The 27,932-nt window shown below is 46.2% G+C and overlaps 2 protein-coding genes across 4 annotated transcripts; one reads left to right on the top strand and one right to left on the bottom strand.

Moving 5' to 3' along the window:
- Nucleotides 1–759: 759 nt before the first annotated feature.
- Nucleotides 760–12,877, bottom strand: Psmd13 (proteasome 26S subunit, non-ATPase 13). The gene is made up of 13 exons (XM_046444662.2): nt 12,701–12,877; nt 11,059–11,137; nt 7,604–7,638; nt 7,462–7,517; nt 7,237–7,280; nt 6,971–7,057; nt 5,395–5,566; nt 4,385–4,464; nt 4,165–4,290; nt 2,662–2,724; nt 1,996–2,076; nt 1,788–1,904; nt 760–1,220 (listed from the first exon to the last, which is right to left on the bottom strand). Exons 1-13 carry the CDS (start codon nt 12,793–12,795, stop codon nt 1,125–1,127), a joined length of 1,131 nt encoding a protein of 376 aa, XP_046300618.1. The 5' UTR covers nt 12,796–12,877; the 3' UTR covers nt 760–1,124.
- Nucleotides 12,878–12,924: 47 nt separating this feature from the next.
- On the top strand, nt 12,925–27,911 carry Sirt3 (sirtuin 3). Of its 3 annotated transcripts, none has more exons than XM_046444665.2 (7): nt 12,925–13,078; nt 15,467–15,658; nt 15,735–15,967; nt 18,619–18,719; nt 22,801–22,962; nt 25,825–26,034; nt 27,408–27,911. In XM_046444665.2, exons 2-7 carry the CDS (start codon nt 15,612–15,614, stop codon nt 27,426–27,428), a joined length of 774 nt encoding a protein of 257 aa, XP_046300621.1. In that variant the 5' UTR covers nt 12,925–13,078; nt 15,467–15,611; the 3' UTR covers nt 27,429–27,911. The 3 variants fall into 3 exon arrangements, with proteins under 3 accessions (XP_046300621.1, XP_046300620.1, XP_046300619.1); XM_046444663.2 differs by lacking the exon at nt 12,925–13,078 and adding an exon at nt 13,556–13,740; XM_046444664.2 differs by lacking the exons at nt 12,925–13,078; nt 22,801–22,962 and adding an exon at nt 13,554–13,740.
- Nucleotides 27,912–27,932: the final 21 nt, after the last annotated feature.

Below are 27,932 nucleotides of genomic sequence, written 5' to 3'. Positions count from 1 at the left end.
AGAGCCCAGGGCTTTCCTCCTGGTCTTCAAGGCTGCCCTCAGGGACAACAGCAGAAGTCAGTACAGGGTACACATGAACAGCCTGAAGGCATGTGGGAGAAACCCAGTTGGCCCAAGTCAGAGGGAGTGGAGTGGGGCGGGGCAGTGGCAGGCAGACAGTCTCCTTCAGTGACCAGGCCTCATGGGCTCATGTGCTTTCCTCCACCAGGAGCAGGCTGTGGGGATCTCGACCATGTTTGTGAGCTTCCTGGTTCCAGCAGGCTGGGTTTTGTCCCATCTGGAGAGTTACAAGAAGAGCTCTGTAGCATGAAGACCCTGTGGCCACCTGGGCAGTCCTAGAAAAGCACATTAAACTCCTTCTTCTACCTTCTGTTCACACTGACTCTTCTATGTACCCATGTCCAGCCCGGGCACTGCAGGGAGACTCCTGCAGACACCCAACACTGGACTGTCTGGGAGCTGGCTCAATGTCAACAATGGGGCATGCTGGGGTACAGAAGTGGCCGGCTACCAGTGAGGAAAGGTGGCACTGGTGTGGAAACCTATGTCTGAGAGGAATCCTGAGTGGGCTTGAGGAGGGAATGGACACCCTTGTGTCTCTCCCGATGACAAAGAGAACTTACTTGCTTGGTAGCCAAGAGCAAGGCTCTGCCCCAGTCCCCTGTATGGGGCAGGACGGGAGCCAAGACCACATCCCCACCAAGCCCTCCCTAGTTTCTGCTCAGGCTTGTCCTGGAAGGCAAGACCAAGAAGCATAAGCAGGGTAAAGTGAAGGCGTTTATTACAGAAACATCCTGAACGCACTGGAAAAAATGCACACATGGGTGGATGGGACAGAGACCCACCTTGGGGTGTTTGCAGACTTGAGAGCTTTCCCACTCACTTTTGCCCTCCCTCCTGAGGCCTGGAGACCCCTACCCCACTGCAGGTTAAGACACCCCCACCTAAGAGCCTTCCCCTGTGGCTGGGCTCCCATAAATGACAGTCCACCATTTTTACAGTGAGTAGTCCCTATTCCCAACAGGATCCAAATCCACACCCCAATTCAATGCAGATCTTTGCTGCCAGCTTCAGGGCCACAGAAGTGCCTCCCAGGTGAGGTGGGGCCACAGGGCACCAGGGTGCTAGGTGAGGATGTCATGGGCCTGGTGCTCCACTAGCATCTCCATGCTCTTCACATCTGTGCACCAGAATTCCAGGCGGTCCTTCATTCCCTTGATCTGAGGGCAAATCAGGGCCACATGAGCATTAAGATATGCAGGACCCACAGGCCAAATGGGGCAGGTCTAACCTCTAACTCATTCTTGGGGCAGAACTGAGGGTATCAGAGCTGAGGTGGGGGTGTGCAATGGGATCACCCAGGTCAATTCTTATCACAAGAATATTTTAAAAACTTGCATTAAAGAAAACAGGCAAGAAAAGAGGAAATCCACAGGATTAAACTTCCAGCAAATATGAATAAGATGGATTTGTGCTCAGATCATGAAACCAGGAACATGTTTGATCAGAGCACCAATTTTAAGATTAAAAGACTTTTTTAAGATTAAAAGGCTTTATCAATACAACCAACACCGTTGTCACAATAAGCTTCTAAGTGTAGAGTCAGACCCTAGGCTTGCATCAACTGGGTTCTAAGAAAAGGCTTCAGTCCCCACAGCAATAATCCATTCCCCAAACCACGTGTACCGTGACGCCTTCTTCCTAAGTGACTTCCGTCCCCATAAAACCAAGACAGCACAGACATAACCCAACCCAACAAAGGCAAACCAGGGGCTCAGTGGCTTCACCTGCTGCAAATCCAGCACGCGGGGTTGCACCCAGGTCATGTGCACTCGCTTGTCCACCTCGTCTATGCTGCCCCTCACCAGCCCCACCGAGAGTGCCTTCATCACCAGCAGCTCCACCTGTGTGGGAGGGCTCCTGTCAGATACCCAGTGCCCTGCTCTGACAGGTGGCAGCTCTGCTGCTGTGATACCCCAAGCCTAAGAACTGTACCTCATTCACTGTGATTTTAGCATTTTTGGCAATTTCTTCAAAAGTGAGCTGTCTGTGGTTGGCAGGTCGTGTGAAAGTCATCTGAAAAAAAAAAAAAAAAGCTGATTAACTACTTAAAATTGTTTTTCCAAACAAAAATGGGCTGAGATCTGATAGGATCTGATAGGTACATACATTTTAAAAACACAGATCATCTTCTGAGTACCCCATACAATAAAATTTTCTTAATGTGTCATATGTCTTACTACTAGGAACAAACTTTCAGCGCTTAATAATAAGGTTAAAGGTGAAAATAAGCTTTGCAGGAATTTTCAACAATAGCCACTACTTATTTCTTGAACAGGTAATTGAAGCCATCATGTATCCCAAGACCAGGGGACACTGTGGGGAACCAAAAACAGAACCTCCATCTCCTGAGGAAGTTCACGTTCTGGTGGGGAAGGACAGACAAGCACTAGACCCGAGAGGATGTGCCATATCATCAGGAGGAAGGGGCAGCTCTTTCAGCTCAGACTACCCAGAAGGGGAGACCTGTCTGAGGGGTTGTCCCAGCTATGGGAAGACGAGGAGTGGGGCAATGAGGAAGAAACACCACACAGGAGATGGGAGACTCACTGCTCACTGACCGAGGTCTTGAAGCACAACAGTGGCTTTGGTGCCACTTACCTCCATCAGGCACAAGAGCTGGATCTTCCTCAGAAGCTGTGCCTCATTGGCTGCTAAGTCAGGCTGTGAAGCACAGAAAGAGGAGCTGACTCTCATGTCTGTGCTCACCAAGTGACCTTACCTGGGTTCTCAATTTTTTTCTTTCTACACGGTGGATGGAAAAAAGCTGCGGGGAAGATCCAAACATGTACACTGCAGACTGCTGAGGCTCATTAACAGTCAAGTGACCTGAAGTCTCCCTTTCTTATGAAATCTAAGACTGACTGATAGGCTGTTTCTCTAGAGAAGTGATCTGTAAGAGTTATGTACTGATGTTACAACACTAGAAGGCCTTTCAAGACTCGTGGCACAAGGCACTGCTAGTAGAGGACAAAGGACTTATCCTGGGCAGCCCTGGTAGCACTGCCTGCTTATGAGCACAGTGCAAGTGCAGTCTGAGGAGAACCCCGAGTCTTGGAGTTCACACAGATCAAAGAGCAAGTGATCAATTTATAATGAAAGACTGGCTTGCAAGGAACCGAGAACACTTTCTGCAATACCCATGCAGTGTGTGGGCTCTCCACAGAGGTGAAGCGAAGGTGAAGCCAGCCAGGGAGAGTGGACAGGTGGCTTAAACCACATGAGTGGCAGCTCACACCCTGGCACAGGAACTGGACAGGCACAGGGAGCGTGCACCTCTGAGTATCTTTTCTTCTAAATTGCTATGGCTAGCCAGCTTCCTCCCTCCTCACTTTTTTAAAGAGAAGTTCTTGTTATGTTGCCCAGGCTGGTCTCAAAGACCTGGGCTCAAGTGATCCCCCTGCCTCAGCCCACCATGCCTGGCTATGGCTCCCTTTCTGAGTGGTACATTTTTTGCTGAGACAGTGATGTGTCACCAGGAACAGCCAGGCCTGACGCTTCTGCCTCTTCATAGCACCTTAACAACCCTACCCCATTGCATACAACTGGTGTAAGTTGTTGTAAACTTTGCGAAAATTTAAAGTTTCAGAAAAGTACAAAAACAAGACAACTATGATTCCCATGACAGTTAACATTTTAGTAATACCTGCGTCTAACATTAGAGTCCCTACCACCCAGAGCCCATCCCTACCACCTAGATGCCCACTCCTAGAGCTCTTCTCCCCACCACCACACCTCCTCCTACTCCATCACCTGTCTGCTCACACTTAATCTGTCAGCAAAGTGCTCAGTTCTTCCTATGTCTTTCCACCCACCCCATGGTCACAAAGAGCACAGCACTTCTGCTGGGAGGGTTCTGACACCCACTCCACTCAGCAGAGATGAAAAGTGTATTGTGTTCTGTTCCCCCACACACCCTCTACCTTTCCTTAGTGCAGTCACTGCCCATGAGACGCCTTGTTCTGTGTGAGGCCAGGCCTGCCACGGTTCCTCCATGCCCAGGGTCGCCTGGGTGCCTGCAGTGTGTGGGGAAGATGCTAGCCCAACACTCTTGGACAGTGGGCATGTGAGACAACAAGCAGGGCCAGAAGCCTATGGACCCACCTGCTGGCCCCAGGCAGTCTTCAGAGTCTGGAACCTGTCTACATCACCACTGTTAAAGGCATAGAGAGTGTCGATCAGCCACTGCCGGTCTGTGCTCCTCAGGGACTCCAGCACAGGGTGCATGAGCTGTGGGGACAGACAGTACAGGTGGTAGAAGGCCAGTTCCTCCCTGCGCCCCTTCCCAACCCATGCCAAGGAATCAGTGCCTGGATCAACTTACGAGCTCTCCAAAGTTAAAAACCCCCTCTCCAAGAAGTCCTGCAAGTCCCAGTGTGAAGGCTCTCTCCTGCTGCTCAGACACTATGGCAACAAACCCAAGTCAACAAACACTAGTCCAGTTCGGCATTAAAAAGCACATATAACAAAAAGTAAAGAAGCCATTCTTGGTAATGGTAACCTCACAAAGCATTCGTATGGTTGATTCTTCTAAAGTGCTGGACTGACCTGATTACATCAGGGATCACAATTACAAGTTTTGTGGAAAGAATGTTCATTTATTACTTTTCCCCTAAATATATGCATCTCTTTGCTCTTCAGTGTGTACAACCTCCTGAAGTAATGAGTTCCTCCAACACTTCGCCTGCTGTGGAGTCACACTGCCACTCCACTGTCTCACATCCCAGTCAGGCAGCCCCTCTCCTCCAAACTATGATTCATTTGCTTGCTGCCCCATGCAGCCCAGTCCTATACCTCTTGACTGCATTAGTTGCTTCTTCAATACACTTTGAGATACAACAATCAAAACTTCATCAACGCATTTAAGAAGTGGTGGTTTCTATACAATGTGGGAAACATCTAAATTATGTAAAAGTTGTCTTTCTAAATTCTCTGGTTACTTATTTCCACACTCAGTCCCTTTAACGACTATAATTCATTCCCATGGATCTGAGATTCAATTTCAGAACAAGGGTCTCAGCGTCAGGGAGTTGAGGTAGTCGTCATCCTGCAGGGGATGAGGAAGTACTTACACTGCTGTACTTCCTATAAGATTTCTGACTTGGACAACAACACACTTGGAGGAGGAGGAGGAGCACAGGGGTTGGGAGGAACCAGCCTTGTCATCTGAATTAAATGCTGCAGGCAAATATGATGTGGAAACTAAAGCATAAAGAAATCTTTCCACCTATTCTTCCCAAAGGGATGAATCCATGTGGGCAAGCTTCCCTGCCATCTTACAGCTGCTACATGAGAACGTGCTCCAGTGTGACATGAACCATAGAGGCCACGTACCTGGCAGATCCTTGATATCGACACAGCCCAGAAACCGCAGGGCATCTTTGTAGTAGGATGCATGGTTTCCGATTGTTTGATAGTATTTACTTGAGAGATCGTAGAAACGACTGTGAACTGATGTCACACCAGGCAGGTTGTTGAGCATTTCTTCAACATCTTCAATTGTTTCCTACACACAAGTAGTAAAGTTGTCTTCTGACTTTAAAGATTTTTAATGTCATATAAAAATGAAAAGCACTAGCCACCAAGGCAAACATGGAGAAATGTAAACCTTCAATTTATACAAAACACAGCAAAAAGTACATAGGTGATATATAAATATTCATATATATTTATTGTATGTGTGTATTTTTCTTTGGTAGTACTGAGGACTGAACACAGGCCTAGGTAAGTGCTTCTACCACTGAATTACCCCCCAAATCCTATATGTCTTGAGACATGGTCTTACTACGTTTCCCAGAACTTGCCTTTTCTCCTGTCTCAGTTACCATGACACCCCAAAGACAACTTATTACTAGGAAAAGACAATTATAGCATGCGTAATCCCACAGGAATTATGACCAGGGAAATATAAAGAACTCTTACAAATTGGTTGGTAGAACACAATAGAAAAATGGACAAAAGACAGAGGCAATTTTACAGAAGTAAAGGCATGAATGGAATGGCTGATAAGCCATCAGTAACCAATCCCTTCACAGGAGACCAGATATGTATGTTGTGAAACTCTTAGACAATGAACTGGTTACATGTATCAACACAGTGACTGAACTCTGACTCAGTGACACTCATCTACCCACTAAGAGAGGATGAAGTAGCAGGACTGAAAGTGTCAGGTTGGGGAGGAGCATATGTGCTGCTTTAGTCCTGAGCTGGCTGGGGCAGGAGAGTGCCCATTACAGTATTCCTTACAGTTCTCTATAGCTTCTGGTGTGTCTTAAGTGCTTTAGAACAAAGTGTAACAAGTATGCATATGGGCTAGGACTGGGAAGCAATGAGAACAATGAGAACATGAACACTTTAATTATTATTGCTAAATTTTCTTTAATGTTATCATTACCAAAACAAAACAAAAAATACACCCAGGCTCTGGTTAAATAAGGTGGACTAACCACATGTGTGGTTTTTGCTGCCACTCTTATTGACACTTGTCCTCCAAATTGCATAAAAGTGAAAATAAGAAAGGCATAAATCCAGACAGGAGACTTCAACAACAATCTAGGGGGCAGAGAGAGAATGGGGGAGCAGCACATGACCTGCAGTGGCGGGGATGCTGCCGTTGGTCATAGTGAACCCAGCTGAGGCCCTGGGAGTCCTGAGAAGAGGGACAAATAGGGGCACAGGGAGTGCTCTTTTGATGACGAGTAGGAGCATCATATCAGCAACTTACTTGTAAATGATTTGGAAAAAGTATGCATGCACTCACAGAAAGATGAGGCAAAGGCAGTAAAAAGCAGTGGGGAATTGGGCCAAAGGCATGAGAGCTTTCGGTGCTACTTTCCCAACTTTTCTGTAACCTCAAAAGCATTTTTAAGTAGACATTCTTAAGTCAGAGACATCTCTTACAGAATCTCACCTTGGTGACCTGCAGGTCCCCAATGTTTAACTTCAAAGCTCCGATTGCTGTTTTACACAGGATCACTGCCTCATCGCTGCTTTTCACCTGAAGATGTTGAAGCACAGTGGAGTCTCAAAAACCAGGACAGCTAACCAACCACAAGGCGAGCCCTACCTGTGCAGTAACCCAACCCACAAGCTGGAAGACAAACGCTTTCTAAGAATATGGACACAAACTGTGAGTCACAAATAGTCCAGAAAGTACTGTTCAGATCCCACATTCACCTTCTCACGGGTCTTTTCCAGAAATGTAAGAGCCACATTAGGATCTAGAAGAAAAAGAACTAAGTCAGAAGATCATCAATAGTATGTTTCTAGCAGCTGAGACACATTTAGGCAGGACAGTCTTTAGGGCTTGATACTGTCTATCCGATTATACTTCAATTAAATTATAGTTGAAGGAACTTTACCATTTGAATCTACTCCATTATGAAATAAAGCGAGGCTTACCAGTCATTTGTCTCACCACATGAAGAATTATTTCTACCAGGGACAAAGGGTTCACCCTAAAATATAAAATACCCCATTTCTGAGTGTCCAGGAGTATCAGTGGACTCATTTGCAAAGTAAAAAAGTGACAAAAAGAGTTTACCTGTGTTCAAATTCACTGATGAAGTTTTCATAAAGCTGTGGAACCAATCGTGGAGAGTAAGTACAGGATGTCTTTCATTGGGCAAAATCAGACTCTAAACACCATTCTTATTAAGTTTTGGGTTTCCAAACCACAATGCTCACCACATGTACTTACTCACAGAATAAGTGCTGCGTACATGTTTGCTGATGGCAGGACACCCACCTTAGAACTTAAGCTCATATACATGACTACCAATGTATTATTAAAAACAAAACAAAACAAAACCCACCACCAGGGTTTCCTTCTGGCTTTGGAAATGAGGACACTGTTCTAAAGACCAATTCCTATATTCTTTCTCCAAGGTACTCCAAGTACAAAAAACTGTCCACCTGGAATGTCCACTAATCCAATAGAACAGAGTTCTTTCAGATTTTAAAAGGCTATAGGCTAGTTATGTCTCATTACTAAATTTCGTAGCCACTCACATACACTGGGTTACATCCTCAAACCCTGGCTAGGCCTGCAGACACAGAATGAGGTAAATCCTGAGCTTTCAGGGGTCTCCTGGGATAGTGGAGAATGAATCAATGACAATAACATGAGTTTAAGAGAAATGGAAAAAGGCATAAAAGAAGGTCAGCCAAATGTGAGGATCCAAAGGCTATTCCCACATGGTGACAATTGGGCTTCAAGGAATGAAGAGCAGTTGCAGAGGTGGATGTTTGGTGAGGCAGAGAACATTCCAGATAGGAACAAATTACACCGAGTTTCAAGAGTACTTCTGAAGGACACAGAGTGGGAGGCACTGAGGATTGGTCTCGGTTCTAAAGGCAAGGTTGAACCAGGGAGGGAAGCAGGACTGAGGACAGAGAGGACTGCAAGGAAGATGACAAGTGATACCAGTTCAGGGCAGAGAGGGGAGCAACAGCTGTGAGGGTGGATAAAGGGTCTGAGAGACGTTTGTCAGTAAGTTGAATCAGACTTGATCAGACGTCAGCTGGTCAGAGAAGTGTCCCCTGGGCTAGTGACCAGAGAAGCAGGAAAAGGGAATGCCCGGTGTGGGCCAAGTAGGGAGAAGGAAGCTTCAGTTTGGATAAGAAGAACCTGAACTTCCTGTTGGATATGCAGGGAGAAAGATGGAAATGTCCCTGTGGCAGTTAGATATTTACATCTGGAACACATCCAGCTAAACAAAGTAACCCGTGTACTACAGGAACAATTTCAAAGACATCATCCTCATTTACATTAAAAATTTAGGACAGAGGCCAGTCTTCAGTGCCTCCCACTCTGTGTCCTTCAGAAGTAGTCTTGAAACACGGTGTAATTTGTTCCTATCTGGAATGTTCTCTTCCACACCAAACATCCACCTCTTCATTCCTTGAAGCCCAGTTGTCACTGTTTTAATTTTCTAACACCTCTAATAATTTTTGGAGTTATTTAAACAAAGAAGTCTACCAAGTCCAGGAACTCAAAATTTCTTCTGGTGACTAAAAATTCATGAACACCATTCATGTTACAATTATGTGGGCTGGTTCTGAACAATTTTTGAGGACTATTTTATCCATGAAAAAAGAAAACAAGTCTGTTGACCTGAATGTCACATTACCTGAGGTTGAACAAATTCTTTGTCATGTGTGTAAAAGTGATTTAAAGATAAGAAAGTAACGGGAGAGGGATGGGAATGGGAAATTCAATAGAATGAATTGGATATAACTTTCCTATGTTCATACATGAAAACACAACCAGTTTAACTCCAAATCATGTATAACCACTCAAGTGGGAAGTAATACTCCATGTATGCGTATGTCAAAATACATCCACCTGTCATGCATAACTAAAAAGAAAAATAACAAAAAAGATAAGAAAGCAAAGCATAGCAATAATTATGAACTATATGTCTTTATAATGTAAAATCATAGAGTGCAAGTATTGAGATCTGTCTTAGGACTTGTTTTTTGGATTGGGGATTTAATGCAGGTGCACTTTACCACTAAGCTATATCCCTAGTCCTTTTTATTTTGAAGATAGGGTCTCAGTTAAGTTGCTAAGGCAGGCTTCAAACGTATGATCCTCCTATTTCAGCCTCTGGAGCTGCTGGAATTACAGACAAGTACAAGCACTCCCAGCTCTTTTTTCATTTTCCACATGATTCAGAAGATGAAATGCTCAGCAAAATCTTCAGGCTCACAGATAACTGAAAATTCCTTGGGTAGAAAAATGTCAAATTGATGGGTATAAAAATTGATAGTGGGGCTGGGGTTGTGGCTCAATGGTAGAGCGCTTGCCTGGGGCGGGTGAGGCACTGGGTTCGATCCTCAGCACCACATAAAAATAAATAAAAATAAAGGCATTGTGTCCACTTACAACTAAAAAAAAAAAGAAAAAAATGATGATAAGGTAGGTGGTAACCTTTACTATGTGCACTATAAAGTAACATATTCAGGAGAAATAAGCTATAATTATAAGCTAGCTATAATATAACAATATCTAACTCAAAATCAGAGAAAGTCATCAAAGAGTAAGCTGTCAGGAAAGACCTCAAAGAGGAGGCTTCATGTGTGAACACACCCATGGGGATTTGTTAGGGATCTGAAGAGGGCTAGGAATAGTGTGTATCCTCTTTATTCCTCCTGTTGAAAAAATTCTAAAAGTGCTCTATTATTGAGGCAGCATGATATTGTGCAGTCCCCCCTCCAACTACCCATTCTCAACTAACGTACAAAAGGTGCCCTGCCTTCTACATTACTCAGGACAGATGTCTGTGTAAGCAGAGTCAGACACGGGTGAGGGAGAGGAGTAAAGGGGTTACCTAGAAAATGACCTACTGCAATATCTCTCTTCTGTTTCCTACTGTGTCCCCTAACTGGTTTTTATTTTCCATTTTTGAGAAAGTTTTCCAAAAGCGGCAATTAAAAAATTTCTTTTTTACCAGGGCACACTATAAGACAGTATTTTGCGCTAGAATTCTGTTTATTTTTTTGAAATTTATTTACTTTTTGAGACAGGGTCTTGCTGTGTTGCCCAGGCTGGCCTTGAATTCAGGATCTTTTTTGATCTTATCCTCCTGAGTTTACAGGCGTATGCCATTGTGCCTGCTGCTGCTGCTTCTTCCTTTTTTTTTTTTGGTTTGGTGGTGCTGGGGATGGAAAGCACATACTTCATGCATTGGGCTACACCAGCCCTGGTTTAGAATTTTAGAAACTGAATGCTCTTCTGTGGCTTATTAGCTGTGACCTATGGAAAATTACTTAACCCCTTATGCCTGCTTCCACAATAAAAAAGAAAAGGAGATAAGAATACTACTTGTCTTTCAACATTGATGTGAAGAGTAGGAATAAATATGCAAACTCCTCACAACATTCCTGGAGACAAAGTTATTTCTGAATATGTGTAGTTCATTATCATTATCATCTATTATTGTGAAAAGTCCTTGAGTATATTCTTATAATATTCATATGACACAAATCACTTACTTTAATGAGACCATCTCCTTGGGCAAAGCATGGATCCTGCACAAAATCAAGCACCTGAAGTGTCAGCTGATGCCATAACCTGGAAAACACAAGGCCCTTCAGATAATCAACCAGTTGAGACCTCTGGAACCTCAGTGTTCCAGCAGATAACAAAGCTGACCAGTCCTGACTGCACAGAAGAACGCTAGTACATATGGTAATAGACCTCAGTTCTTTTCACTCAATGTTTATGTCACATAGAGCTGACTTACTCTAAAACACAGGTTTCCCAGCTATGAAACAGAGAATTTCTGTTTAGACTACTTCAAAAAAATCAGGAGGTTCAACTGGAAACAAGAGTTTTGGAATCAGACAGCTAAACTGAAATCTAGTCTCTCTTATTCATTAGGTGGGTATCTCAAAGAAGTTGAGGAAACCAAGTTTCAATTTCCTCATTCATGAATGGGACATGAAGGAAGAAATAAGCTAATAATATACTTGCAGGACATTGACACATTTCTTAAAAAAAAAAAAAAAAGGCCAATATTTAACAGTACAGATAAAATGCTTTAAAAAATAAAAAGTACTTTGGGCTGGGGTTGTGGCTCAGTGGTAAAGCACTTGCTCAGCATGTGTAAGGCAGTGGGTTTGATTCTCAGCACCACATATAAATAAATGAATAAAATAAAGGTTCAACAACTAAAAAATATAAATATATATAAATACAAATACCACCCACAAAGCAATTTTTTGCCAAATACTAATACTTTTCTCCAAAAAACTGCTATTAGCAGGCTACTGAACAGCATCAAAACATGCTGTGCATGGGCTGGGATGTGGCTCAGTGGCAGAGCCCTTGCCTGGCATGTGTGAAACCCTAAGTTCAATGCCCAACACCATTAATAACAAACAAGACATGCTGTGAAAGATTCTATGCTAAATATCCATCAGGAAGGTTCCTACAGCAGATGTGTTTCCCTATGAGCAAGGTCTAGGCCAAAAGTAACGATTTACTCTACTCATCTAAATAGAGGTTGGTGCTTAGCAACAGAAAATTGTTCTGAAGTTCACCCTGTTTCTGAAGGAATTCAAACTCTGAGCTCTCTGGAGGCACAAAGCCCAGGGTGAAATATTATAGAAAGTAGAAACAATGGGAGAGCGGCAGTGGTTGCACCCTGTGTGATCAGCTGTAGAATCAAAGGAAAACCTCGGCTCATTGGTTTCAGACCATAAGAAAACTAACTGAGGATTCACTCACACTATGGCTTGGCTAAATGCAAGTCTCCAAGAGCTGTTTCCCCACAAGGGTGGCACTCTGGCTCTGAAAGTGTGCTTGTGACTGAATCAAGAGCAAAAGCACAGGCCAGCACCGAACCCCTGTCGTGACACCAGAAGAAGGGAGAGTTCAGAAGCCCCAGTCACAGCGCCGAGGGCAGGAAAGCAGTGAACCCTAGATCCCAGACCCCTACAGCTCTGGCCCTTAGTCCTGGTGGGCTGCCGTCCCTCTTCGTCCCAGGCCGCCACCCTCAGGACTGCACCGACCTTCCCTGGCACAGCCCGTCCACTCTCCCCACACGTCCCGCTTCCTCGGGCCTCCCCGCCTCGGGTCCGAGCGCCCACAGCCTGTCTCGGACAGGCCCTGGCCCCTCGTTTCGGTGCTCACTTCTTCGTGTAGAGCTCCTCCAGACGGTGCCACACGGCTGCCTGGCCGGGCCCGGAGCTCTGGCTCTGCTGTAAGAAGCCCGGTACATCCTTCATGATGGCAGGAAGAAGCCGGGACAGGGAGAGCGCCGAGGTGTCAGGGCCGCGGGGATGGCGGCCGGAAGTGCTCACTCACTTCCGGCCCGGGGGGCGCGGGGCGTGCCAGGAGCGTCGCTGCTGGCTCCAGCGGCGCACTGTCGCCAGGGTAACCACGCTCTGACGCGTTTGGGGCAAAATTCTCTCCTGGGTCTGTCCCGGCTTCCGGCACCAGGCCTTGCTCTTGAGACATTAAAGAGAACGGGCGCCAGCGGCCAACCGGCCCCGACTGGCCGTGCGGATGGTACTGGCACCTTCCTGGGAGTGTCTGGCGGGGACAAGGATGAGTTATCATCTCCGTGGCGGCTGAATGTCTTGTCGCGGCTAGGGCCAGAGGCCAGAGCCCAGCAGACCCGGGAAACAACCCCACCCTCCGTCCACCTCCACCCTAGCGCGCAGGGGCAGGGCGGGCATGAATCTTGGAGTGGAGGAGGAGCGGGAGCTCAGGAGGAGGGTGCTCTAGGCGGGGAACGAGCTCACGGGGATGGGGCTGGGGCGGGGGATGAGCTCACACGGGGTTGTCTCTTTGGGTGGGGCAGGAGCTCGCAGGGACAGGGAAGCGCGTCACGGGGATGGGACTTGGGCCATGACAAGAACTCGCACGGGTCGTGTGCGCGGTGGGGCTCCGGCGCACAGCTAGGCGCTCGGCACGGGGCGGGACTCGAGCTCGCGGGGCCGGAGCTCACCGGGATGGCGCTCGGGGCGGGGCGCGGGCACGTGACCTGCGGACGCCTGCGGAAGGAACATCATGGCGCTGTGGGGCCGGCGGTGGCTGGCCTCTCTCAGATTGTGGGGCCCGGGAGGTGGGCGGCCTGGCCCCGCGCGGGCCCCACAGTCCCGCGCCTGGCGGCCGGTGTGTGCCGGGGCGGATAGCGTCTGTGCTCGCGGCCTGCGGGAGCCAGGCAGGTGCGCCTCCGGGGCCCCGGGTCGCGCGCAGGGCCGCTTGCGTTCTTGACCGCGCGTCTGGTGGTTCCGTCCGCGGCAGTTCGGCCCTTATACTGGTCTGTGGAAGTCCTTCACGTGGATATTTCATAACTGCTTTGATCATTCACGTGTTGAACCAGTGTCTAATCTGTAGCTTTTACAAATGACGCTGTGCCGAATTACTTGGCTGGTACCTTGTTTTTTGGACAAATTCCTAGTATTGGGACTTTAGGTCTAAAAGTATACGCATGCAACGTTTTCATGGCCTTCTTTGCGTAAGGTCGTGCACTTAAAACTGCCGTGTAGGTGACTACACCCAGTAACTGCCCTTTTTGGAATGCCACTCAATCCATCCCAGGGCCCTGCACATGCTAGGCAGGCACTCTGATCCTTACATGGGAAATTGAGCTTACCTATGGAAAAATCTTAAGGTCCGTAGTTGTTACGATATAAACTTAGGTGCTTTGTAATGGGGGGATATTCAAGTAAATAATGGTAAATTCATGTGATACATATTGAAAGGTTAATAAAGAGATTTTCATCAAGGATAACGTTACTGAGCTCTTGTTCTGTACAGGCCCTATTCTGGTGCTGGGGATAGAGCAGGTACCAGGACAGACACTTGCTTCTGTAGAGCCAGTTCTTATTACAGACATTATCTGCAAGACTGGCTGCCATTAAACCAACCTTTGCCACCATGGGTTTTAACACAGAAGCTGTAGGGCTTCCTATGAGAAGCAGACTATTTGCCCAGACTTGCAGTTGGGAATTTCTTTTGCCACTAGATTTTAGATTCTTGGTGAGTTGTCCAGAAGGCTCTAGAAGCCAAGACTGTTGTCTCAGGAGGCCTCCAGGGTTTCTGCAGCTGCAGTGCGTCTTGCCCTGACCTTCAGGTGCTGCTACAGGCTCTGTGTCATTTGTATTGCTTTGTTTTCTTGTCTGCTCAGATGTAGAGTCATTTACAAAGTCCTGTGGCCTCATTGAAGCCTGTGACTTGTTTTTCTGTGTGTTTTGTGCCCTTTACTATGGAAGACCATTCCATACTCCCAATCTTGGCTCTTGGCTTCTGGAGGTGACTTAAGAACTTTCTAGAGCTTTGCAATGAGAACCCTGAGCTGCAGTATACCTTCTGCCTTGCCTGATTGTGTAATTTTAGCTGCTAATCTGAGCTGCCCCCGTCTGCAGACATTAAAGATGAACTCTGTGCAGCACTCTGAACCCCTGTCAGGGCATGGATGTTTCTTTCTGGAATAGTCTTTAGAGAGACCAGCTTTTATCCCAATAATATTTTGATGCAAAACCTGAGAATTACTTTAAACTCACTGTATTTTCATCACTTTCCATGTACCTTAAGGTGTGTAGCTCTGTGGAACATGTGCCCCAGAGCCTTCACAAAGAATACTTTTGGCCTGGCTTGAGTTTCTATGAGGACTTCTGTTCTTAGCACTGCTTTGATAGCTGCACTCACAAATGATGCTTTCCTGATTACACAGTGCCTATTAACTGAAAGTTTTTGCTGCCAAATAGTCTTGATTTCTGATTTGTGACTGCTTTCTGTTTTAGCCAGTGGTCATCCATGGTGAGAAAGTTGGTTGTTTTGGGGAGACTGAAGTGATGTGCATGACCTTTTTGACGGTGGGAAGGGTAGAGTGTGCTCGTTCTTGCTAGTGTGAAGCTGGTTGTCTTTCTATTCTGCATTTGCTCTCAGTATTACAAGTGGACGAAGGGCCATCTCACTGTCTGTGGGTGCTTCAGGCATCTTTGGAAGTGGAGGCAACAGTGAGAAAGAGAAACTGTCCCTGCAGGACATCGCTGAGCTGATCCGGGTGCGAGCCTGTCAGAAGGTGGTGGTCATGGTGGGGGCTGGCATCAGCACACCCAGCGGCATTCCAGATTTCAGGTACCACGGTAACCCTTGCCGAGGCTTCCCCACCCTCTCCTGGTGGGCTCAGAACCTCTTCCTTCTCACTCTGCAGATCTCCAGGGAGCGGCCTCTATAGCAACCTCCAGCAGTACAACATCCCATACCCCGAAGCCATTTTTGAACTGGAATTTTTTTTCCACAACCCCAAGCCCTTTTTCACTTTAGCCAAGGAGCTGTACCCTGGAAACTATAGGCCCAATGCCACTCACTACTTTCTCCGGTTGCTTCATGACAAGGGACTGCTTCTGCGTCTCTACACACAGAACATCGATGGACTTGAGAGAGGTGAGCCTCTGTTTCCTCTCCACGTCACATCTGTGCCTGTTTCCAGGTGGGGCTCCGGCCATTGCCAATACTTCATTTTTGGTGCTGTTTTGAGCCAACTAGACCTCTGTTGGGACCTCCCTGTGGGCCTGTCTTCCTGCAGAGTTGTGAGTTTTGGACAGAACTTAAGTTGACATTGTTTTGCTAATCTGGTATGAATATTTATTTCATTTTTTTCTGTTTTAAGAAATACACGGAGCTGGGCATGGTGGTTAGGTCTGTAATCCCAGCAGTTCAAGAAACTTGAGACAGTATTGCAAATTCAAAGTCAGCTTCAGCAACTTAGTGAGGCCTTAAGCAACTTAGTGAAACTCTGTCTCAAAAAAAAAAAAAAAAAAGGGCTTGGGGTGTGGTTCATTGGTCAGGGCCCCTGGGTTCAATCCCCAATGCGGGGGGGAGGGGAAGAAGAAATCTGTGGAACATACAGAAATAAAAAGTATAAGAAATCCTCTGTCCTCCCACTCAGTTTCCATATCTGACACATGGCCCAGTCCTTGTTTGTCTGTTTCCCCACCTTCTTTCTCACCTCCAGGATGTTTTCAAGCAAATCCATCACATTGTAAATTTTATCTAGAAACAATCTAGAAGGAAATCAATGAGTATCTCTAGAAGATACAGACTGTAAAAAATAACTGGTACTCTCTCGAACCACTAATGGCCCCTCAGTGTTGTCTGGGTCAGGACAGCAGTGATTCACAAGAGGGGACAGGTCAGGCCATGCATCTCAGGGAAGCATCTGGGGGGACCTGGGTTAGGTGTAGTGGGGGCAGCTGCAGGGCAGTCAGTGAGCCAGCAGCAAGGTGCCTGATCCCAAGAGGTATCTCCTTGCTCAGGAGCTGTTTCATGTGAGATGAAATCTCTGGCTTGGACTCACAGAGGCAGCAGCGGCTACACTGTGGAGGCTTTGCTCCCGAGGGTCAGGAGAGCTGGCCTTGTGGGAAGGTGGGAGCCGCCTGGCCATGAGTTTCAGCACTGCAGTTAGGACAGTGATGGGGATGTAGGAAGCACCTGCAGGTGGAAGATTGAACACCTGAGAAACACTGAGGCAAGAATAAAAAGTTTTATTTAAAGGATAGGAGAGATGGGAGCTCCTCTGTAGAGAGGGTGTCCAAAGCTGGTACCCAAGGAGTGAGGGTGTCCTGCCTCTTCTAAAGATTTTAGATTTCCTTTGTTTTCATGCCCCCTTCTCCCATCTTGCTTACCTGATCAAAAGGTGGAGTGATCCAGTAGCAGGTACCGAGCTGCCCAGGGGTACAGGCAGGAAGGGCAATATCCAGTGGGTATTTATTAACTGTGGGAGACCAACCTTACCCGTGACTGAGTCACACTCCCCAGTTGGGTGCTGAGGCGCTTAGTTGCAGAAATGTGGCAGAGCTTTCCCCACCCTTCCTGGGTGCGAGGGTAGGTGTCTCTTGCATGGGTGTGTCTTGCCACAGCCCCATGGGTGAAGCTCCACTCCGCTCCGCTCACGTGTTCCTTGCCCTGAGCCTTTTCCGGCAATTGACAGCTCCTTGCTGGGAGGAACAGTTCCCTGGAGGCAGGTAACTTTGGCAACAGGTTGGAGGAGGGAAAGTACTCTGGAGGTATTAGCATTTTATTTCCTTTAGAATCAGCCACACCAAATCATTCATTGTCATTGTCTACACTGACTGGCCTTTTGCCTGGGCCTTGATACCAGGAACAGAGAAATTCCTAAGGCATTACTTTTTGTCTATTTTTTCACCAAGCAAATTTCTGGAAATGTATCTATACCCTCATTTTTACTTGATGTCTCTAGAATAGGGTGAGTATTGCTAGATATTAGAAACACACACGCATACACACATATATATTAGTTTGTTTTGTAGAATATCAGGGGTACTCTACCATTGAGCTACATCCTCAGTCCCTTTTCTTTTTTATTTTGGGATAAGGTCCTGCTAAATTTTGAGGGTCTTTCTAAGTTCCGAGGCTGGTTTTGAACTTGTGAAACTCCCGCCTCAACATCCTAAGTCATTGGGATCATAGGAATGCACCACTGTGCCCAGCAATATCAGACATAATTTTATCTGAATTTATATCCGATGGATTTTGTTCTGAGTTTGTTTCGTTTTGGTATTGGGGATGGAACCCATGACCTTATGCATGCTAGCCCAGTGTTTTACCACTGAGCAATAATACCCCAGGCCTTTGTACTGAATTTTTTTTTTTTTTTTTTTTTTGGTTCCAGGGATTGAACTCAGGGTCACTTAATCACTGAACCACATCCCCAGCCCTTTTTATTGCATTTTATTTAGAGACATGGTCTCACTGAGTACTTAGGGCCTTGCTAAATTGCTGAGGCTGGCTTTGAACTCATAATCCTCCTGACTCAGCCTCCCGAGCCGCTGGGATTACAGGCGTGTGCCACTGTGCCCAGTGAAGGCTTTGTTTAAATGTGGCTTGGCTCCAGCTGGGAGCCCCTGTGCCTTACTCTGTTGGTGGAGAATCACTATTGGCAATATAGGCAGGGACACCAGGCTTTCCTGAGGGCTGAGATCCCTTCCAGGATGCCGCCACATCCAAAAGTCATGCTTCTGACTTGGTGCTCATGCCAGCCCAAGGCTGCAACGCTTGCTTTGGTTGGATTTCAGTGTCTGGCATCCCCACCGCGAAGCTAGTTGAAGCTCATGGGACCTTTGCTTCAGCCACCTGCACAGTCTGCCGAAGATCCTGCCCCGGGGAGGACTTCTGGGTGAGTTGTTCCACTGATAGTCTCTCTCTTCTGCAATTCATGGGAGTGGAGGTGATCTGGAAAAGTGGTATAATAGCATGAACATATTTTTTCTTTCTTTTGGTACCAGGGATTTAGCCCAAGGGTGCTTAGTGAGAGGTCTCACTAAGATGCTTAGGGACTCGCTCATTTGCTGAGGCTGGCTTTGAATTTGTGATCTTTCTGCCTCAGCCTCCCAAGTCATTGGGATTACAGGTGTGCTCCACTTCACTTGCCCTTTTCTTTACTTTTAATTTAGAAAAATAATACATGCTTATAAACAACTAAGACAGCACAGAATGAATCTCCTTTCAACTAGTTCCTACTGCCCACCTTTAACAATTTGGTGTATGTTTTAGTTAACTTTCTTGTTATTGTAACCAAAGGACTTGACAGCAACAACACAGAAGGAAAAGTTTATTTTGGCTTATGATTTTAAAGAGTGGGTCCATGGTTGGCTAACTCCATAGCTCTGGGACCAGGTGAGGCAGATCATCATGGTAGAAGAGCATGGTGGAGGAAAACAGCTCAGGACTTGACAACCAGGAAGCAGAAAGGGCAATATATAAACCCCTAAGGCATGACTGAAGTGATCTACCTCTTCCAGCCACACCCTACCTGCCTAGTTTACCACCCAGTTAACCCATATTAATGGTTTAATCTGCAGATTAGCTCACACCTCTTATAATAATCTAATCATTTACCCCTGAGCATTCTTGCATTGTCTCACACATGAGCTTTGGGGGGAAAATCATAACAGTATATAATGTCCTAGGACTTCATTTTATTTTTAAATTTTGAGATAGGGTTTCACTAAGTTGCTTAGGACCTCACTAAATTGCTGGGGCTGGCTTTGAACTTGCCTTCCTCCTGCCTCAGCCTCCTGAATTGCTGGATTACAGGCGTGTACCACTGTACCTAACTGTTCTAGGGCTTTAGAGAGATGTGCATACATGAGCACACATGTTTTTTGTCAGTGTCTGCAGTTCTGCCTGCTCTTTTTGGTCTTCGTATTAACTGTAGAGTGTTAGGTTTATTTTCACTATTGAGCATGAAGCAACAGTGATACCTGTGTTAGACCTCTTAGGATTCCTTAGAGAATAGGGTAGAGTGGGGAATATGAGCACAGCAGCTCAGCGAAAGTACGAAGTGCAGGTGAACCATGCACTTGAAGAGGCAGCTGTCTGTTACTGGATCTCACCTCGGCAACAGTAAATAAGTAGAAGATAAATCCCATGCTGTGTGAACACTTTCACATGCTGTCTCGCTCAGGTTCCTGGTTTTCACCCAGGAGTGCAACTGCTGAGTGCCATGTGAACTCTGGGTAACTGTTGGAGGAACTGCCATACTCTTCTCCACAGCACCTGTGCTTTTGTGGAATTTGTTGTTTTATTTTGGGTTGTAAGAGTTCTTTTTATGTTCTAGAAACTAGATCCTTATCAGATACATGATTTGCAAGTATATGGGTTGGTTGTCTTTTTCCCTTTCTTGGTAATATCTTACAATATACTAATGTTTTGGTTGTTTTTTTTTTTTTCTTGGCACCAGGGATTGAACCCAAGGGTGCTTAACCACTGAGCCACATCCTCAGCCTTTTTTATTTTTTATTTTGAGACAAGGTCTCACTGAGTTGCTTAGGGTCTCACTAAATTGCTGAGGCTAGTTTTGAACTTCATCCTCCTGCCTCAGCCTCCCAAGATGCTGGGATTACAGGCATGTGTCACCATGCACAGCTATTCAAATATTTTTAATTTTAGTGGATTCTAGTTTATCTATTTTTCTTTTTTGTGCATGCTTTTGATGTTGTATCTAAAACAAATATTGCTAGTTCCAAGTTCATGAAGTTTTGCCTGTTTTCTGGTTTTTAGCTCTTACATTTAGGTCTTTGATCCATTTTGAGTTAATTTTTATAGATAGTGTGAGGTTGTTTAGCACCATTTGTTGAAGAGACTGTCTTTCCCCATTGAATGGTTTTCACTCTTGTTGAAAACTAGTTGCCCATAAATGTGTGGATTATTTTTGAATTCTCAGTTCTATTCCATTGGTATATTTGTACATCCTTAGGCCAGTACCACACTGTATTGGTTACTGTAACTTTGTGGTAAGTTTTTTTTTTTTTAATATTTTTTTTTAGTGGTAGATGGACACAATATCTTAATTTTATTTATTTTTATGTGGTGCTGAGGATTGAACCCAGTGCCTCATGCTTATGAGACAAGCGCTCTACCACTGAACCACAGCCCCAGCCCAGTGGTAAGTTTTAAAATCAGGAAATGGGAGTCTAGCACATAGTGGAAACTGTAGGTGCATGTTTAATCTTTTCATCAACACATCCATTGAATGACTGGTTTCTTCATCAGTTTAGTCTACTAAGTGCCAGGCATTTGGGGGGGATGCTGTGGATGCAAAAACAAACGGAGAGCCAGGTGCAGGAATAAGCTCTTGCACAGCTATGGGAAGAGAGTGACTGGGGCCCTTCCTGGCAGAGGAGAACTGGAGTGTGGCAGGCCAGGGTGTTTTCTTTTTTTGTGTGTGAGGGGTTACTAGGGATTAAACCCAGAGGTGCTTGACCAATGAGCCACACCCACCAGCCCTTTTATATCTTTATTTTAAGATGGTCATGCTAAGTTGCTGAGGATGGCCTTGACCTGGCGATCCTCCTATCTCAGCCTCTTGAGTCGCTGGGATTAAAGCATGTACATTAGCACTGGATAGATACTGAAGAATTTTAAAGCAGGAAAGGGATGTGAAAGGTTCGCATCTTAGATTAGGTGGGCAGCAGGTTGCATTTCTTGGGTCAGGAGCCTACTATGGGGAGGTGGGTAATGTGGGTAGGAGATAGGGAAGCCTTGGGTCGAGCAGACACAGTGAACAGAATGAGATAGCTACAGGAGGCAGGGCTGTTTGGAGGTGGAGATGGAGGGGTCTAGGAAGATGTCCTGGGCCCGAGTCCAAGGAGGCGCAGGAAGGAGGTGTGGGCGGAAACCACAGACTTGAGAACCATAGTACTGCAGGTAACAGAGACCAGATGAAGCCTTTCTGTAAGAGGGAGAGAAGCTCTGGTAGGTGTTGTAAACTTCAGACGAGCCACAGTGCTGTCAGCATCCCAACCTCCCCAACCCCCGCATGTTTCTTTATGGAACCCCAATATATATGTGTGTGTAGAAAGGCATGGAAGGGGTCCCAGGCCCTCTGGGAGGTGTCCTGGGGGCCAGTGCAGGAAGCCTGACACCTGCAGGGCTGCGGTCGGCCTTGGTCACTTCAGCTCTGACCAGGGCTAAGCATCCTACTGCCTTCCCATTGTGGGGCAGATGCCCACAGAGCACTGTCCAAGGCCTGGGGTCCACCAGGTGTTTTCTTGGCGGCAGCTCAGGTGCAGAGCAGGATGAGACATTCAGCCTGTGAGGGGATTTGTGGATGAAACCAGGTGAGGTCCAGGGTTTGTATTTATTTATTTATGTACTTATTTCTTTATTATTTATATGTGACAGCGGAATGCATTACAATTCTTATTACACATATAGAGCACAATTTTTCACGATTTTTGTATACAAAGTATATTCACACCAATTCTTGTCTTCATACATGTACTTTGGATAATAATGTCCATAACATTCCACCATCATTTTTAACCTTATGCCTCCTGCCTTCCCCTCCCACCCCTGTGCCCTATCTAGAGTTCGTCTATTCCTCCCATGCTCCCTCTTCCTACCCCACTATGAATCAGCCTTCTTATATCAGAGAAAGCATTTGGCATTTGTTTTTTTTTTTTGGGGGGGGGATTGGCTAACTTCGCTTAGCATTATCTTTTCTAACTCCATCCATTTACCTGCAAATGCCATGATTTTATTCTCTTTTATCGCTGAGTAATATTCCATTGTGTATATATGCCAGACCACTCCAACATTTTGGAGGATTACATAAAAACTGTTGGTAATTGCTAAAACTGGGCACTTGGGGTCTGTTGCACTATTCTCAATTTCTGTGCTTGTTTGAAATTTCTTGAGTTTATTCCCTCCTAAAAGGCATCTTCCTTGGTCCTGCCTTCTTTCTGTGTCCCCAGGCCGACGTGATGGCCGACAGGGTGCCCTGCTGCCCAGTCTGCACTGGCATTGTGAAGCCTGATATTGTGTTCTTTGGGGAGCCACTACCCCAGAGGTTCTTGCTTCATGTGGTTGATTTCCCCATGGCAGATCTGCTGCTCATCCTAGGCACCTCCCTGGAGGTTTGTGAAGGGGCTTTGGGGGCATGGGCTGGAGGATAGGGAGGAGGTCGGTGCAGAGGGGTCAGCCCAGGGGATCCAGCTAATGTTGTAGGCCTGGGGAGTAGCTGTGTGAGAGGATGGGGAGAATGGGAGGGCATGTGGTGTGGGGATTCCAAGGGATGGAAGGGGCAGGTGGGGTGTGGCTGGTCAGGGTACAGTGAGGGATGATGCCAGTCCTGAAGATGGCAGAGGGATGGGCACCTGCAGGGTGGGAGGACTGTGGCCTGAGATGGAGAGGCTCCTGGCTCAGCCTGCATCAGGGTTTTGTTGGTTGGGGCAGTTGGGAGTGAGGATGCTGCATTGGGTTCTGTATACCTGTGGTGAGGTGCCTGGGAGATGCCTGCTAGACACATCCAAGAAACTGTCCTCCATCTCAGTTTGAATGATAAGAAATTTCTAAAAGATGTGGAGCAAGAAATGAGACTATGAACTAAGCTAGTGCCTGACTGGGTACACCACCAGTGGCTCCCCAGTGGCCAGAGGCCCAGTGTATGCTGTGGGCATCACTGTTGCTACCTGCTGAACCAGGCCCTGTCCCAGCCCTGTGGACAGTCACAGCATAAATTGAGGAAATTCTGCAGCTTGTTATGTGCAATGGGAAAAATACCAGGTGAGGCAGGAAGGTTGGAGGAGTGGCCTGGTTGCTTGTGAAGGTGTCAGCTGAGGGATCTGGCAGGGTTGTTGCACAGGATGATTCCTGTGGCTGCTTTGCTGTGAATTGGCACAGGGGACAGACCCAGCAGAGGCTCTTGCAGGTGGTGATTGGCTGGCACTGGCAGATAGACAGGTAAAGCCATCAGGAGCCCTTGGAGTCTGGATGTGAAGGCAGAAGGCAGGCCAGAATGGGAGTTGTGGGAGAGCCTGGACTCCCACAGGGCTTCAGGGTTATGGCTTGTATTTTTTGGTAGGCAGGTTTGAGGATCCTCAGGAGATGTATGCATGGGGGTGGAGTCTAGCAGAGACTGAGGTAGGAGCTGGGGTTTGGAGTGAATGGACAGGAGAGCCTGAGGTGCAAACAGATGTGAGCTGGGATGGAGGATGGACATAGGAAAGCCACTCAGAGGTGCCAAAGACTGGGCTGTGGGAGCCATGGTAGTTGGCATATGGGCTGAGCCAGCTGTAAGGTGTGCACACTGGGGCCACTAGCCATCTTTCTATTTGAAGCAAAATGAAAATAGTTGTGTGTGTGTTTTTTTTTTTCTGGTTATAAAAGCACTATCCATACATTATATAAAGGTATAAAAAGCCAAGTGTCATCTTTAATCCCATCAACAACTGTTAGTGTTTTTTGTTTGTTTGTTTTGTGGTGCCAGGGATTGAACCCAGGGCCTTGTGCTTGCAAGGCAAGCACTCTACCAACTGAGCTGTATTTCCATCCCAACTGTGTGTGTTTTGGTCTGTCCTCGTGTGCTGCTGTTCTGTACAGTGCTGTACATCCCGCTCTTTGACTGGCTATGTCCATGTTGGTGTGAGCACGTGGGGCTGTGTGGTAGGTGCTGCAGCTGCCCTGGGAGGGCAAGGTTCCAGCTGAAGCTAGCCTGCCAGTGCGTGCCAGTGTGAGCTGGATCCTCCAGCGGAAGGCACAGGCTTTTCCTTGTCTGCTATGTGAAGAAATATTGATGTGTTGGCTTATGGAGCACTGCTTTGGATCTTCTTGAGCTATGACACAATATATGGTACATAAACCATAAGATCTTTTTTCAGAATCTTAAATATTCTGAATTCTGAAACATATCCATATATAATTTTATAGTGAAAGTGCCTATAGTGAATATCCAAGTGTATACATTTTTACAGTCACAGAAATATTTCTAAAGGGTAAATGTTGATGCATATTCAAGACTCAGTTTCCAGGAAGTACCAATACAGTGCCTTAACAGGGTGCAAGGGGCCATATGCACATATCCTCACCAATACTAAAATTTCCTATCTTTAATTTTTTGCCAGTCTGATCAGTTAAAAGAGGTCTTGCACTTCTGTAATAGTGCAGTTCCTCTATCTCTTGCCCATCTTTCACTGGGTTATAAATTAGCAAAATAAATAAGTTCCTAAATTACATGTTTTTAAATTAGCAAGTAGAAGTATAAATTGTCATGTTGTATATATTGCAGTTTGTTTACGATGATGAGTTTAATATTTTTCTACATAGTGGCTTTATGGAGATACTACTGTGATAGCATTTATACAGTCTGTCATTTTCATTTGTCTTATCTTACTTCAGTTACCATTCCTAAAAAGTCCTTTCCCATCCTTACCTATAGATCCTCAATTTTCTTCATGAACTGCTTTTGTTTACATTTAAATCTTTAATTCATTTGAAACCTTCCCAATGAAAGGCAGGAATTGAGCATTTCCCTCCTAGATACTAAACCACCCTTGTTACCATTTATTTATTTATCTATTTTTTATGTTGTTACTCTTGAGATTGAATTCCATTTGAGAACCAGATGCAGAAGCTGGATGGCATGGTTTACGTCTCTCTAGAGTCAGATGGTGAAGACTGAGGAGGGATCGTAACTCAGCTCCAGGCCTCTCCTGCCAGATGAGAAGATTTGCAGGACAGTGTTGCAGCAGGGCGAGTAGAGAGGTGGACAGGTGGAAGGAAGATGCCCACCACACAGTTGGCAGGAAGGAGGAAGGTGGGGATAGCAAGAGGTGAGGGAGGCCTGGGAGGACAGGACCATCCAGATCAAGCATAGGAGGCTGCTTGAGCTTGATGCATGGTGATCTCTCCTGTCCCTCTAGGTCTCATGGCCATGGTGTTGTGACTTGATGGGCTTGTGGGATGGATACTGTGCTCCTCATGTTTGGGTTATTTTTCAGGTGGAGCCTTTTGCCAGCTTGTCTGAGGCTGTGGGGAGCTCAGTGCCCCGGCTGCTCATCAACCGGGACTTGGTGGGACCCTTTACTTGGCGACCTCGCAGAAGGGATGTGGCTCTGCTGGGGGATGTGATTCACAGTGTAGAAAGGCTGGTGGAACTTCTGGGCTGGACAGAAGAAATGCAGGACCTTGTCCAGCGGGAGACTGGGAAGGTACAGACCACAAAGCTACTGTTGGTCTTATACTGGGCACTAACCTGGGTCCACCACCTCCATTGAGAGGAACAAATGATGCCAAGTACATGCTCCTGAGGCCTCAGAGCTAATGGTGGCTAAGGAGGGATGGTAGTTCCGGTCATTCTAGTCTGTTGCCTTTCCTTCCTAAAACAAAGCAGCCATATTCCCCTCTGAGGCTTGGGATGACTGAGATGACCCATGTATAAAGACTTTAAGAAGCTGAAGTTCTCTGCCCTTTCTGTGGGATGGTGCTCAAACTGGGATTTTTAAAATACTTTTTTTTAGTTGTCAATGAACCTTTATTTTATTATTATTTTTTTATATACAGTGATGAGAATTGAACCCAGTGCCTCACACATGCTAGGCAGGTGCTCTACCTCTGGGCTACAACCTCAGCCCCACCTGGGATGCTTTTAAGAAGTGGTCCATGTGAGTTGTTATCCGTATAGCCTTCCAAGGATAGACAGCCAGAGTGTTGATGCTTTCTAGATGGTTCCTAGGAAAACCATGTAACTTCTAGAGGAGTCAATAGCATTTAAAGCCCAGGTTTAAGGTTACAGACAGGTCTGACACTGCCCAAGGGCAAGCACCTTCTTCTTGCCTCCATTGGCAAAAGCCCCAGCCTCTGGTTGCAGTCTGAGACTTGTTAAGGATGAGACTTAGCACTTGCTCTTTCCACACACATTAGACATCATTACCACTATTATTTATGGCCATTCATTCCAGTTTGGGTCTGAGGGCTGATGTAGGCTGGTGCCATTTCTCATCTCACTATAGATAGGAGTAAAGACCACCACTGTTATAATCACGCTGGCCACTCCATTCAAGAAGCAGAGAACTCAGCAAAAAATGTCATTGAGGCAGGTGCTCCCCTGGCCATCTTGCAGGGCAGTGGAGAGCTGGCATGTCAGCCTGACAGGCTTGTCCTGAAGCCTCTTCCTGGTTTGAGTCCCGTTCCCATATAAAAGGAGACTAATAGCCCTTACTGATTTTTGGAAATGGCCCTACAAGACTTAATCTGTGTGATTTCTTGGTTTCACGGAAAGTTATGAAAAATAGGTCATGATTTCAGGGATTTATTTTTTAATTGCTACCCAAGGAGTCAGATAGTAATGTTTTTGAGCATGTAAGCATCAGTACACCTCAACTGGGAACTTTAAAATCCTCAGAATGGGTCTCCTTTTATCTGCCTTGTTCTGCCAAGCCTGCTGGGACCTCATTTTTTTGCAGAGAAAAGCGCATTTCATGAAATATTTTGCTTGCTTTCAGCAAGGTGTTCAACCCAGGCTTGAGATGTGCTGGCCTGCCTGGGTATATACACTTAATTGATCTCCTCTCTTCTCTTCTAGCTGGATGGACGGGACAGATAGGAGGGTGATGGTTGCCGCATGCATGAGCAATGGCAACAGGAGAGACTCACACCTCATTTCTAGTGAGACCATATGCTTGCAGACATCTTGGTAGGTTCACAAAATTTGGCCAAACCAGGACATGTGACCTGCAGACACAGTGGACATCTGAGGCTGCCCTCAGACTGTATTGCAGGTAGGGTGGTGTTTATACTCAGGAACACCCAGTCACAGATGGAAAGGAACTGCATGGCCTGTTTGCTGTGTCCAGTTCTTCACCGGTAGAAGCTCTTAATACAAAAAGCTTTCTTCTGATGGTGACCTTCTTGAACTGACAGACAACTGGAATCTCAGACCTGATTTGCTTTTACAGTGCCTAGAGCTTAGCAGCCCTCCCGGGGCCCTGGTGATGTACCGGGTCTTCTAGCATGTTGGTATTTGCAGTAGGGTTATTTTTAATTAGAGAAAGTCTGGAGCATGAAATAAATTTTAGTATTTAAACAATGGCATCTTCCTTTTTTGTTT

This window comes from Marmota monax, unplaced genomic scaffold (genome assembly GCF_021218885.2).
Source record: "Marmota monax isolate L192 unplaced genomic scaffold, Marmota_monax_Labrador192_F-V1.1 WCK01_AAM20220418_F8-fsc00038, whole genome shotgun sequence".
Lineage (NCBI taxonomy): Eukaryota > Metazoa > Chordata > Mammalia > Rodentia > Sciuridae > Marmota > Marmota monax.
This window is presented reverse-complemented; position numbering and strand designations above follow the sequence as displayed.